The 13,426-nt window shown below is 42.6% G+C and overlaps 1 protein-coding gene across 1 annotated transcript in view; it reads left to right on the top strand.

Moving 5' to 3' along the window:
• Window positions 1-8,462: 8,462 nt before the first annotated feature.
• CRISPLD1 (cysteine rich secretory protein LCCL domain containing 1) overlaps window positions 8,463-13,426 on the top strand; it is a 45,067-nt gene continuing 40,103 nt past the window's right edge. The window contains exons 1-2 of the mRNA XM_082309567.1: window positions 8,463-8,582; window positions 9,565-9,887. Coding sequence (XP_082165693.1) covers window positions 9,630-9,887 — 258 coding nt within the window. The 5' untranslated portion in view covers window positions 8,463-8,582; window positions 9,565-9,629. The remainder of the gene's footprint in view (window positions 8,583-9,564; window positions 9,888-13,426) is intronic.

Raw genomic sequence — 13,426 nt, 5'->3', positions numbered from 1 at the left:
ACCATTTCTAGCTCTGGGGTCAGTGTAGTGCTACTTTCTATATTTCTCATCCCCGTAACCAGCCATGCATCACTCCCAGCTCACTCAAAAGAGCTCTGAACCTGCAGGATTTGAAGCACGTCATTGCTATTAGTTCAAGGTACCTCACAGCACTGGTCATACCAGTGCTATGTAACTCACAGGCCCACTGGAAAGAGTTATCTTCCCCCTGTGTCTTTTACAGAGCCTCAGCCTCCCTAAAGAAGCCAAGTCCCTCCCTGTCAGATAAAAGAAATGCCTGGTAGCTGGTGGGTCAATGCCTCAGTGGTGAGTGGAGGTGCTGATGACACAACGGTGAGGGAACCGCTTCTGAGAGTTCCACAACTGGAGGAACAGCAGAGGAGTTGCTCCCTGCAGCTCTCTGTGCCTCTCTAGCCAGCTCTGCCTCCTGGGCCGTCTCTGGGCCATAGCCACAGGCCCACAGGTTACCTTCTCAGGTGTTTCGAGACTTTTCCCACCTTAGAGAGGAATGTGCTAGACCCATGATTTAAACTTGCTGGTTTTGTCCCTCTCCCTGAGGTAACTGGCTAGGGGATCTGGATAGCGGGCCACATGGCAATGTATTAAGAGAAAGGATCAGAAGGCAGGGGAAGGAAGGAAATGGTGTACCCCCTGGAAATGATCCTCTTCCATGCCAGACACAGTTTCCTCTAGTTTGCTGTTCAAGAACCTTGTGTGGCTTTGTCATCTCCAGTCTGTTTTACTGGGTGTAATGGAAAGGGTGTAGGTGGTGGATTCTGCACTTGGGTGGGCTCTTTGGATAGTGTTACAAGGGAAGGGTGACATTCAGCTGAAGTGAGTCAACAGCAATGCCGTAGTCAGTGCTATCCACTGTCTGGGGCACCGGAGCTGCTCCTTGCTGCACCAAAGGGCTGTCCCTCCTGAGGTACTCGCACAGCCAGCAGGAATAGCACCCGGCTGCTCTTGCAGAACAGTTCACCAGGTAGAGGGATCTCTCCTTTACAAAGAAAGGTGACAAAAAACATTTCTATTCCTCTCTGTCACACTGTGTGCTGCCACTGGCATTTGGATGATGTTTTGCTGGCAAAAGGAGAGCATGTGGTAGAAGGCAAGGTATTTGCAGCCCGGTGGGCAAGGGCTGGGGGTGAAACTGGCCTAGTGAGACTAGAAAAGGGAAGAAGGGCAGCATGGGGGAGGGAGAAGAGGAAAGGCAGAAGGGGGATGAAGACTACTTATAAACATAGGGACTCAAAGGGGATGGTGATACTATACACTGAGATGTCCTTCTCCACTGCTGTCAGGGTGTTATCCCTCAATGCAAAGAAGGCCATTCTTATACATCTTAGAGAATTATCACCACAGCTGAGACCCCCATCCTCTCCTCAATGTCTGTGTGAGTCTCAGATTGGGGCAAGACAAGATGATCAATGAGGGTAAAAATTTGCCTTAACTCCCCCCCCCAAACAAACAAACAAAATTTACCTAGATACTCAGGAGGAGCAAAGGAGAAAGGTGAAGCAAGAGGGAAACAGGACAGAAGCCAACAGGAAGGACTTCCCTCTGTCCCTTCCCTTTCAAGGGAGGGTAAACCGAGGAGTCTAGGTATAGCAGGAGATAGCAATCCTGGCAACAGCGACAGTGGTTGCAGCAGTTCAGACAGTAAATGTTTGATGCTTCTCCTCAGCCCCCAGCAAGGCAGTAGAGATTTCCGTTTCCGTGCTGCTGTGGCCAGCAGGCCCTGCCATGAACACAGGCAGTGGGGCAGGGCTTGTCCTTCTGTCATGGCTGGCCTCTGCTGGGCTGCAGCTCACTCTGCCAGGGGAAAAGACAGCAGAAAGTGGCTGGCTCACCTACACTCCCTGAGTAATCTCCTCTATGGCTGGCTTTGGAGACAGCGCACTGGGCTAGATGGACCATTGGTCTGACCCAGCAACGCATTCCTTATGTCCTTCATTTATTCTTACTATTTAAAGTTTTCCTATGCTTAGATTTAGATGTTCAGAAGAAAAAAAATGCTTCTAACTGCCTAAACTTCATAGCATCTCTGTGATACTGTTTCTGTGCCAGCCAACTCAGACAAGCAATCAGGGTGCTTGGGCAGATGGAATTTACCAAAAAACCAAACCAAACCAAAAACCAAACAAACCAAAAGGTCGTTAGCATTTTCATTGGAAAGGTCTTGGTCCAGGGACATCTCCATAAATTCTAATTTTCAAACATTTTCCTCCCTTTTTATTTTGACTCTTTGCTGTAATTCACATGTTGATAGAGATGCTGCTTTTAACAGTGATACTGAAAAAACACTGATATTCCCACCTAACTTTAGAAATGCTGATATGGTTAAGTCAAGCCATTTCTTTTCCAGGGAGTAAACAAGGAATTCATGACTCTCAGTGGGTCAAACTGGACAGGACTGCACCATTACAATTAAACTGTTAAACTGTTAAACCACTGCAGTGTTAAATGCTCTAATTGGCAGGAAAGGATTCAAACTTTGGTTTGCTCTCTCATACATGCAGCTCAAGTGATTCATACATATACATTTATAAATAAATTGTCAGCCACATTTCATACAAAAAACAAGAAAAATACAGGCAGCTCAGTAGTAGGTTTTGTTCAAAACTTACCACGACTAAATCCACCTATCTTGGAGTAGAAGTTGATTTGGGGCAAAATGTGCCAATCCTGTCTCTGCAGCAACACTGAGCACAAGAGCAACATTTAATTCAGTTAAATTATTTCATGGGGCAAATAGCTGGAGACAATACAAACCACCAACAAAGTTCTCAGTCCTATTCCAAATCAATCAGCAGCAAAGGGACTTAGAACAAAGTGTTTCTGCACATAAGGCTTGAATTTGTTGGAGCTTTGGGTATAACTGTTCAGGCAGAAAAAACCAGCATGCTCATAAGTCCCCTATCCCCCCAAAACAAAAAAAAAAAGAGAGAAACATATGGTTGTGAGCTTGAGAGAGAGCAGAAAGAGGAGACTAAATCAACAAGAATATATATGGTACTATATACCTTTCCCAATTAGTTCTTTATTTCAAATACATTAAATGTAAATACTGTTTTTCAGTGCGATTTCATTTTACCAGAAGTGCCCTCATCACTGGGTTACAAAAGCGTTACTACACATCTTCCCGGCTCAAAGTATACTTGATTATTTTGTGAAATAGAAGTGACAGAGAGAATGCCATCCTGACTCACTGTAATGTACAGGTTGGGGGAATTAATCAAGGACAATCAGGCTCAAATTCTTTTAGAGAGGGGTGGAAATGGAAACCTACTCTTTCAGATGCTGACTGATTGTCTCCTGTGGTACCGTGTAAAAGAAAAGGGAGTATGTATTTGTCTTTTGTTATATTTTATGAACAGCCATATTGAAACAACGTGTATATGGGCTAATATCTAAATGTCAGAGAATGTTTCTGTGAGACTCCAATTGTTCTTTACCTCAGGAGTTTTTTTGGTAAACACAATACTTTTTGATCTTTATATACTTAAGAGGCAAGGGGAGAAAAATTAACCAGTTTTATAATAAACAACAGTTCAGAAATCAGAACAATTCCTTCTATCTTTCTTTAAAAATGTATCTTCAAAGTAATTTAAATCATGACATTTTTCTTTTTAATGGTAACCTACCTCCCATTCACCCCAGCTCCCCAGTGGCCTGCAGCTCTGACATTTCTCCATCTGTTAAAATCTTTCTTGGATTTCGTATTAGTTGCAGGATTTTAACTGCTGATAACTCTTATTCATTGTTGATCTTGGGCAAAAGTAAACTAAAAAAAATAATTGCTCTTAATCTCAATTAGAAGCTCCCCTTAGTAGAAATAATTGCTTCCAATCACTGTAAATACACAAGAATGACTTTTTCAAAGTAATACAATGATAATAAAATTATAGTTTTCTCCTCATGCAATCATTGTATTCAAATTTTAAAATGAAACTTTTTAAACTAGTAACATAAAAGGAAAATATTCATGCCATCTATTCATAACAAGTATAAAAAGTTATGTTCAAATAATTGTTCTAGAAAACATTGCATGACTATTTCATGTATTTCATGTATCTTTTATAACCCAATTTATATTTGACTATTTACTTTTACAGACCTCTGTGATTAATTTTTCAGTCACTTGTGTGAAACAGCTGGTGAAGATGGTGCAGAAAAACATTTCTACCAATTTTGTTCTTCATCAGCGTGATGGATAATACATGATAATAGGTATGGCTCCTTTTTCCAAAGGCCAGGAACTGTGGAGTGTTAAGAGTATCTTTGTTAAGTCCTGTTCTTTTAAATATTTTTCAAGCTTCTCGGAGAGACAATGTGAAACCATGATTTTTGTGAACTCTACTGGTGAAATACCAAAAGCAATGGACATAAAATTTTCTCTATGATGCTACAATGTCTAAAGATGACCAATTCTTGAATGAACAGCATGTTGCACAAACTGTGCTAGAGAAAGCATAGTGATGCCTGTTGATAAAAGGAAATGCTTGGAAATGCTAGCTGGTACATGCAAAATGTCCAGGCACTTGAGTGACTTCTGATAGATGATACACGATCTTTATGCATCTTTTTATCCTGGTAAATCTGGCCATAGGAAAGCTATGTCCCATTTCTTTTTTTGGTTGAGTTCTGTCTCCAAATTACCAATATAGCTGCGCTCTTTGACAACAAAACAGTTCACGAAGTCTTCAGCAATGGACGTGGTCAAGACATATTCAGCTGAAAGAATCCATCTATCAAAAGATCTCACAACACTGGAATAATTTTGTTTTGGATAAAGGTTTCCCACCACACCCAGAATAGCACAAATACCAATACCCATCATCTCTTTACTTCATTTGTTGTCCTTGCCAGAAGCCTTTTGTGACAGTTTTTTAAACCTGACCAGGCAGAAAATCAAAAATCTGCAGAGGCAGTTTGGGCAAAAGCTTAAAGCAAGGCTCTGAGCACAGTTCCCCCATTTTAGCCACCGACTTACAGATGAACATATTTGTTTTTTTCTAGTGCTATGTATATTTAATTGTAAAATGGAACAGGAACCACCGAAAGCAAAATCAAATCAGACCTCTCAGCAACATGGTGGGCATATTTAGGTTCCAACAAAGGAGCATTCACGAGCCTGCTCCAAATCAGGAACAGATTAAATTTGAAGACTGCTCTCCCACCTTACAGACATGTCTCCTTCTTGGCTGTATTTGTGGGAGTCTGGAGCAATTTGCCACATTGTTAGGACAGGTAGGCAGGGAGGCCACTGATTTGGGAGAGTCACTGGAGCTTACGTGCCTGTCAGCAGGTTTGTGATACACACAGTAATGCACACCTCCGGGGGTTGAACTTTAGGTGCACAGCAGATTTTTCTGGAAAAAACTTTTTCCATGAGTATTAGCTGCCTACAGGACCAGGCAACAACTAAACACTGGTTTTGTGGGTCTAGTTTTTGGAAAAATAGTGGCACCAAAGTCCTGTAACGGATCATACTTTTTAATAGTTCTTTTTGGTCAATGTAGTGCTGTGATACTGTAATGACAAGCAGCAAACCAGAAGGTATATTAATTAAAGATGTTCAAAATCAACAGAAAGATGGCCTGGATTTTTCTTCTTCCTTCTGTTTTCAATTAAAAGCCCAGCTCTTATAATTTAGCAGATTTGCTAAATATGTGTTTATATGTATTAGAGTCTTTCTCTCTGTCTTTCTTACTTGGTGGTGTCACTCTTTCTTAACCCAATTATCGACACTTGGGGGCCCTGTGTATTATTTCTATTAGGAAAACAAATTGATGATGAAGTAAAATATCTTTCATTCAGGCCTTTGTTTATTTACAATGACTGCTGAAATTCTGTCTCCTTGAACCCAGGAAGACTCAAACAGCAGAAGATACTCTTTCCCTCAAACTTTAAATTATTTTTTAGCCGAAATTTAGGTTAAAAATCTTCTGTTTGAGGATTTTCTCAGTGCCATATTCTCAGTGCTTGTCCAGCATGCATGTGGTGACCCCTTAGTGATTTCTTTCAAGTGGATTTTTTTGTTCCAATTGTTGTTGTTGTTGCTGCTACAGCTATTCACAAAACAGTTACTGAATCTGTCTGTTTGCATATGCCCTGTCTGCATGTGCCTTTGGGAAGAGCGGATAGTTAGTTTTAACTGTTTATTATAACAATTTTAAATTATGGATGGCAGTTATATCCTCAGTGTCAGAGGTTTAAACCAATCCAGAATAACAAAAACGGAGAAAAGGGGCTGCCCCAAGCTGATTAAGACAACATATCCAGGCAATTACGGTTAATTATATACACAAAATTAGTGGATAGGTCAAAATACCATTTGTCAAAGTCACAACACTTTTACCTGGTCACAAATCATATAGCCATAAGCCAATACAAAGGGCATAGTCACAGAGTGCAAAGGGTTTATTCACTTACTGATAAATTAATTGATAAACAAAAAAAAATCAATTTCAACAAGGCCTACCTATCTCTTTTTGTATTACTATTTATTTTATTGAATCTAAAACCTGCATTACAATATAATAAGGTCTTCAATCTGACAAAGACCAAATATGATCAAATGATTTCTAAAAAGTATGATGAATACTCAAAATGAAAGATGGAAAGTGATGTTTGCTCTATATTCTATTTGAAGCCCAGGAGATGTCTAATGCTGATGGAAAGGGGCAACTACGGTGTTTTCCAATGATTGACGGGAACCCCATAAATATCTTCATTCCTTTAGAATTTTTCAGTTTCTTGTGTGCAACCATTAATGGCTATAACAGTAAACCTTTTCTGCTGCTTTATAATGAAATAGCACTTGTGCCTGTACACAGAATAAATGGCTTGGTATGACACATATTCTTTATTATGTGATGATGGTGAAGCTGTGCCTCGATGATATAGAGTCTACGTTTTGACCTCCAGAGGTCTAAAGAGGATGGAAGTCCATCTAGCAAGACAAACGGAATGTATTACAAAAATCCAGATTTGATGTGTAGACTGTATCAAGTTCGTTTAATTTTTAGTTTCCTTCCTCTCTCTTCAAACTCTTCTGAATGACCAGACTATAAGTAAGGCTCATTCTTCTGTGTCAAAAATGTCAGATGTTTAGGCATCTTGGTGCATAAACTCTGAAAAAGCTCGCATCTAGTCTGTGTATCCAGCTGGACAGTGTCATTTTACCTCACACAGTTTTGCTAGGAAAAAAATCTAATGCCTGATACTTGAGTGCAGAAGCCCACTTCCCAGCATTGCAAAGAAAAAGTCGTAAAGATCAACCAATACAGAGCATAACATTTTTTGCGTATCATGGTGCGTAAGTAACAGAGTACCTATAGCATCCTGCAAGACAGGTTAGTTTCACAGTCTTTAGGGAAATTATAACTAAAACTGAGAAAGAGAGAGTACAATAAGAAGCAGTGTGTTGCTTGCATGGCATTGTTTCTCTTGGGCCCATGAAATTTGGAAGCATTCATAGAGCTGGTCTGAAGCCAGTTGGATTCTGACAAATTTTAACCTCAGCCTCTCAGTTTCTGAAAATGAAAATACAGAAAACCTTTGGAAGCTGGTACAGCAGTCCTGTGAAGACTGGAAGCTGGTCAATCCTGCTGTTAGCTCAATGTACCAAATTATACAGAATAAATGAAACATTGTCCCCATCAGCTTGCATAAAAAATTCAGGCTAGAAGATTTTGACACAAATACAATGAAGAAGTACGTATTTGATGCCTAGCCTTGCCGGAAACAGAAATGAGTAGCTACAAGCTTTTGAATTGTACTTCATACCAAGAAGCCTCATGTGGCTGGTCTGAATCCACAGGAACATTCCCATCCTGATACCTCCAGCCATATTCACACGTTCTGGACTTTGCGGAGCTCACGTGTGAACACCCATCTTTCTCACTCTGCTGTCTTTCAGCAGGAGCGGGCTGGCTTAGCATCCTCTTGCCAGCTACCAACGGACGGAGGCGGCAGGGGACGGGGCCCCCCTCGACCTTTTCTGGGCGATAGCTTTTGCAGGACCGAGGCCAGCTTCTGGCAGGAGGCAGGGGTCCCAGCCAACCCTTGCTGCCCGCAGGACTCGAGGCACCGCCCGGGGAGCTGCTGCGGGCTCCGCCGCCCCGGGCCGTTCCCGCGCCCGCCCGGGCGAGGACCGGCGGTGCGGGTGCGGGTGGCGGGGCCGGGGCCGGGCGCAGTGCCCGGAGCGCGGCGCGTCCCGCCCCGCGGGGTGCCGGGGAGGGGTGTCCGCCGCACGTCAGCGCCGCCCGCGATAAATGCCCGGCGGGGCGGGAGCCAGGAGGAGAAGCGCGGAGCTCCTCGGGGCGGCGGCGACCCGGAGGCTGGCGGGGGAGGCGGCGGCAGCGGCAGCGGCGCGCTCGGCGGCAGCCCCTCGCCGCGGCTCCGCTGCTGCACACGTCCGCACCCGCTGCGCCGCTCCCACCGCGGCTGCCCGCCGCAGCGAGCGGGGCGAGGCCGTGCCTGCGCCCCCCGGCCCCGGCCCCGACGCGGGCCTGGCGAGGAGGTAGGCGGTGGAGCGAAGCTGGCTGCGGAGAGAGGAGGCAGCCGCCGCCGGAGGGGTAAGAGCGTTGGTGGGGGTCGCCCGGCGGCTCCCCGCAGCATCCACCCCGCGGCGGGGGGAGGACGGGGGCCGGCGGCATCCAGGGCCCGGCGGCCGCGGGGCGCTCGGGTCGGGGAGCGGCTCCTCGGGGCCGGCTGCCCCACGGAGAGCGGGGCCGGGACCGGGGCCGGGCCGCCGGCTGCGGGCGGCGGCGGCGCGCTGGGGAGGGCCCGGTTCTGCCCGCTTCGCCTCTTTTTGTTTCCCTCCCAGCGGCTGGGTCCAGCGCGGTCGGTGTGGCGGGATTTCGCCCAGGGTGGGGGGGTGACCACGGCTTTCCTACCTAAAGCACTCAGTCATGTAATAGGCGGTGTTGGAATGTTGTGTTCTTGGAAGTGGTGCTACTTTTTCTGAGAGTTATCTGTGCTTTCCTTTGTTCGGTGAATAGGCTATAACCCCATCTCCCCCAGTTTTCTTGGCCGAGTTGAATACCTTTAGTTTTATTAGGCTTTTGGAAATCGTAAAACAATAGCTTTAATCAAAGTCATATTTTGAAATGCACCAAGAGGGGATATTTCATATCAACTTTATTGTGTTTTTCAGTTTGCATTTTGGCAATGAATGCAATCCTTTTAACTTTTTTTGTTCTTAAATTCCAGTACTGGAAGACCTTATCTCCAGTCTAATCTTCATTTATGTCTGGCTCCTTTTAAGTAGATATGAAAAGCATGCTTTCTTGCATGCAGGCAGTGAAGTGTGCATGCCAGTGTAGTATATAAAACCACTCGAACAAACTGAAGTTCATAAGGTTGAAGACAAGCTATCTTCCCCGAGCAACAGTGTATACTAACTAGAGTAAAAAAAAGTAGCGTCCTGGTTTCTCCCTCTAAAACAACAGTGGCAAACTCTGTACAAACTACAGTTTGACTTTTGTTGCTTAGTAAGTTCATACAGGCCAGTACTTCAACCTCCAAATTACATTACTCTCTCTTATGCATTTACAGCCAACAGACCTGGAAGAAAGACTTTGTCTTGGAGCTAACTCCTGTGCATTTTGAGATCATTCATCATGAAGTATGTAGTACAGGAATGGCTCAGAGTAACTACCTTGCTATTCATAGCTCAAGCAGTTTCTGCAATGGTTCTTCCCAATGCCACGCTCTTAGAGGAACTTTTGGAAAAGTACATGGATGAAGATGGTGAGTGGTGGATCGCCAAGCAGAGAGGGAAAAGGGCTATCACAGACAGTGATATGCAAAGTATCTTGGATCTTCATAATAAATTACGGGGTCAGGTGTATCCACCAGCTTCCAATATGGAATATATGGTAAGGAAAAACTGATAGCGACATGCAGAAAGAAATGTTCTTAGAATAGTTACTGTCACTTTATAAAACAGCATACTTTCAGTCTTAGCTTGCTTGTTTTCTCATTTAAAGCACTCGTTACTTGTTTGTCCTTTTTTTGTACAGGGGTAAACTGTGAGATAAAAATGCCTGTTTGTGGATCAAGTGTCATGTTCTGCTGATATTAATGGGTTTAGTCTCTCACAGCTGTGCTGATTAAGTGGCAATTCCTCAGTGTAAGGGGCCGATTTCCAAAACTGCATTAGTCAAAATAGTTGATTGTAGCCTAAGAAGTTACCATCTAAGAAGAGTACTGAACTATGAAGTTTTAAAATAACATGGATTCTCTCCCATGCCTCTAGGTTGGATGGAATTTCTGAGCAAAACGAAGCTCCTCTAACAAGAAAGTTGTCTATTTTAGTTGACATGTGCTACTAGACTGGAGTCCTGTATGTTCCTATGTTTAATAATGTAATACATAGTTTCTCGTTATGTTTTTCCCTTAAGAAGCATCTGTTTCATTTGTTATTAGTAGACTTAAATCTCCCATGTTTTTCAACTTTAATTTTATGCGTAGTTCAAGGCTAACTATATCTCTCCTTCTTAATTAGATCAAATCAAGTCATTAGAGCTTTTAAGAAGTCCAGACGTCTGACAAGAATGGGCAACTTTTCTTCTGTATTCTTATTTCTGCAGAAAAGCTCAAGTCTTTTTTCTGTGTCCACACTGTGTTATCTGTCCAGGCACCAGAGAAATAGCATTATTATAGGTTGGGTTGTTTATACCAAATATTACACAGATTTCCTGACACCTTCCATTGTAAGGTTATGACAGAGGATCATATTAACACATTTCAAGATGTAAATATCTTTCCCATCTTGGAGTGATGTCTCTCAGCTTGGAGATCTGATTGAACTGAGCATATATGTGTCCTGGAGAAACCATCCTTGCTTAAACTGTCAATAAAGGTAGTTTAATTAAGTTTACCTATATAAGTGTTACTATATTAGTCTAAGAGCCATCAGAGAATGAGTTACCACATTCCATCTCCAAACAAAGGGGTGATAATTTCTGAAACCCCTTTAACCCTTTCAGTTACAATTGTCTGCACATATCCTTAAACTTTTTTTCTGTTGTGAAATTTTCAGACCTTTTTGTAATATAGGTTACCTTTTTGTTCCCAGTAACTCAGGTTGATTTATTTCTGGAAAACTTAAGAAAAAGCTGTCCAGCCTTTTTGTAAATTGAGAATAGGGAAGACTATTGTCTTCCCATGTTAAAATACCACAAAACTTTTTACCGAGATTCTACAAAAGGGTAGCTTTGATTTTTAGTTATGCTCCTTTTTTGATTCCTAATGCCATTCTACATTTGCCTGTGTTATATATCTCAGAAAGAAGAATTTGGATGTACTCACTGGAGTTAGATTTTTGACAGCTGTATTCTTCAAAGATTCCTCCTGCACTGCACACACTTTGGCCTAAACTTTGTGTTAGGTCTACATCTGGAACAAGTTTTTTTGGTTTTGTTGTTGTTGTTTTTTCTGTGCTCCTCAATGACCCCTGACCCAGAGTACAAGTAGCATGGAAAAGAGATTACCCAATTTTAACGTTGAGGAGATACTCTTATGTCCCATTATTCAGAACGGGACAGCCGCTTTCAAGAGAGTGGAATTCAATTTTGGCATAATATCCAAGGGGATCAGAGATTGGGATGGGCAAGAGTTTGGGATTTGTGAATGCAAAGGGTCTGGCCAAAGGGATGGATACATGTTCAGGGACAGGGACCTATGAGAAGGGAATGGAGAGAGGCTGAGAGTCTGATCAGGAGGGTGTTGAGAAATCAGTGGTATGGAGGGAAAGAGCATTTAATGAATATATGTGCTTAGGGGAAGAACTGTGACTCTCTGGGCAGAGAAGAATTGGGAGCAGGAGTTTTTGGAGGGAGGTTAAGAGCACAGAAATTTACGAAGAGGCTATTTAAAAAGACTAAGCCTGGGAGTGGGAAGGGAGATTGTACCTGGAAGAATCAGGCGGGAGTCGGTGTTGGGAACCAAGAGAAGATGGTTTAGGAGACAGGGGGAGCCCCCCGCGGCTTGAACAGAAGGATGAAATGACAGGATTTCTGATTGCACATTTTTATGATGCAGTTTGTGATTGTGTGATTGTCCACCTTCTTTTCTATACAAGGTGTCATAAAGGAATCGGGGCTGTTTTATTGTTCAATAAGAGCGAAATTTGAGTACAAAATTGTAAATGTGGTGTGGAGCCACAGATTGAACAGCCAAGAAGGAGCAATAAATGATAGCTCATTAAGGAAGTGTAATTCGTTTTGTGCAAAGAGACTCCTTTGGAAAAACTAATATCTAGTCATTATCATAGTACACATAGGCAAGAAATAAATTACAGGGGCAAACTCCATTCTATCATTTCAGAACTTCTGACAGATATAGCTGTATAACTATTACTGCTAGCTTTTTTGTCCATAATTAAAGCAAATGCCTGTTTTGACACTTAATAGTCACTTTATTTTTCTAGATGCATATTAATAATAGGACAGACAAGTTCCACTTTTCCAGGTAAAGAAATAAGCACTCTTAGATCTGGTCTTCCAAGGGTCTGTGCCCTTTGGATCAGTTTTGTGAATGACAGAAAGTTTAAACACCCAAGTATTGATAGAATTAATACTGTACTTGGCTATTTTTTGTAAAATAAAGGATGGAGATAAATGGGGATGTTTAATTAAAAAAAAAGTTTTAGCCGATAGACCCATACCACTTAAAAAAAAATAAATCCTTGCAATGTGATACGTCGGGTCTTACCAAAGGTGAATTCCTGTGCTCCAGAATAGGGAAAGAATCCCCCTAAATGTTTGGCTGATGTTTAGCGAGCTAGATAAGTACAGCTGAAATACTTTTGTCTACTTTTAGGGTGCTCTATTAGTATAGACATGCTGGCAAAAAAAGTCTCATGCTGTGAGCACAGTCATGTCACTTTAAGCTGCCCCTTGTACTAGTAAAGCCTTTCCTTGTAAGTAGAGTTAGCTCTGCTTGTGGAAGTGAAATTTTATGTCTTACTGAATCCAAGTGGAGGTGGTCAAGGTCCCGGTGCCTCACTGGTACACCTGTCTCTCTAGAAGTCTGTCATATAGTTGAGAAGTTTAAGATATCCAAGAGTGCTTGGAACTGGGAGAAAGTATGTGGGGGCTGCATGCTCTCATTGCACTGTGTGTGACAACTAAGCTCACCTAACAGGTGGCTCTGGCTGAAATGCCTCTCTCCTCCTGCCACTGGCACCTATCTGAGTTGATGATGAGACTGATCCAAGTACATAAAGAATCAGATTTTATTTTTTTAAATGTAATTTTTTGAATTTTTTTCCAGTCTGAGTCATGAAACTGGCTCCCTACATGGCTGAATCAAATGAGTACCAGTGCTGATAAAAGAGGGTGGGAATGCATAGCTAAGGAATGGGAGGGATGAAGAGAGAGAGAGAACTGCAGGGCTAATGCCATATTTTGAT

Source organism: Platalea leucorodia (assembly GCF_965183815.1).
Source record: "Platalea leucorodia genome assembly, chromosome: 1".
In the NCBI taxonomy this organism is placed as follows: domain Eukaryota; kingdom Metazoa; phylum Chordata; class Aves; order Pelecaniformes; family Threskiornithidae; genus Platalea; species Platalea leucorodia.
This window is presented reverse-complemented; position numbering and strand designations above follow the sequence as displayed.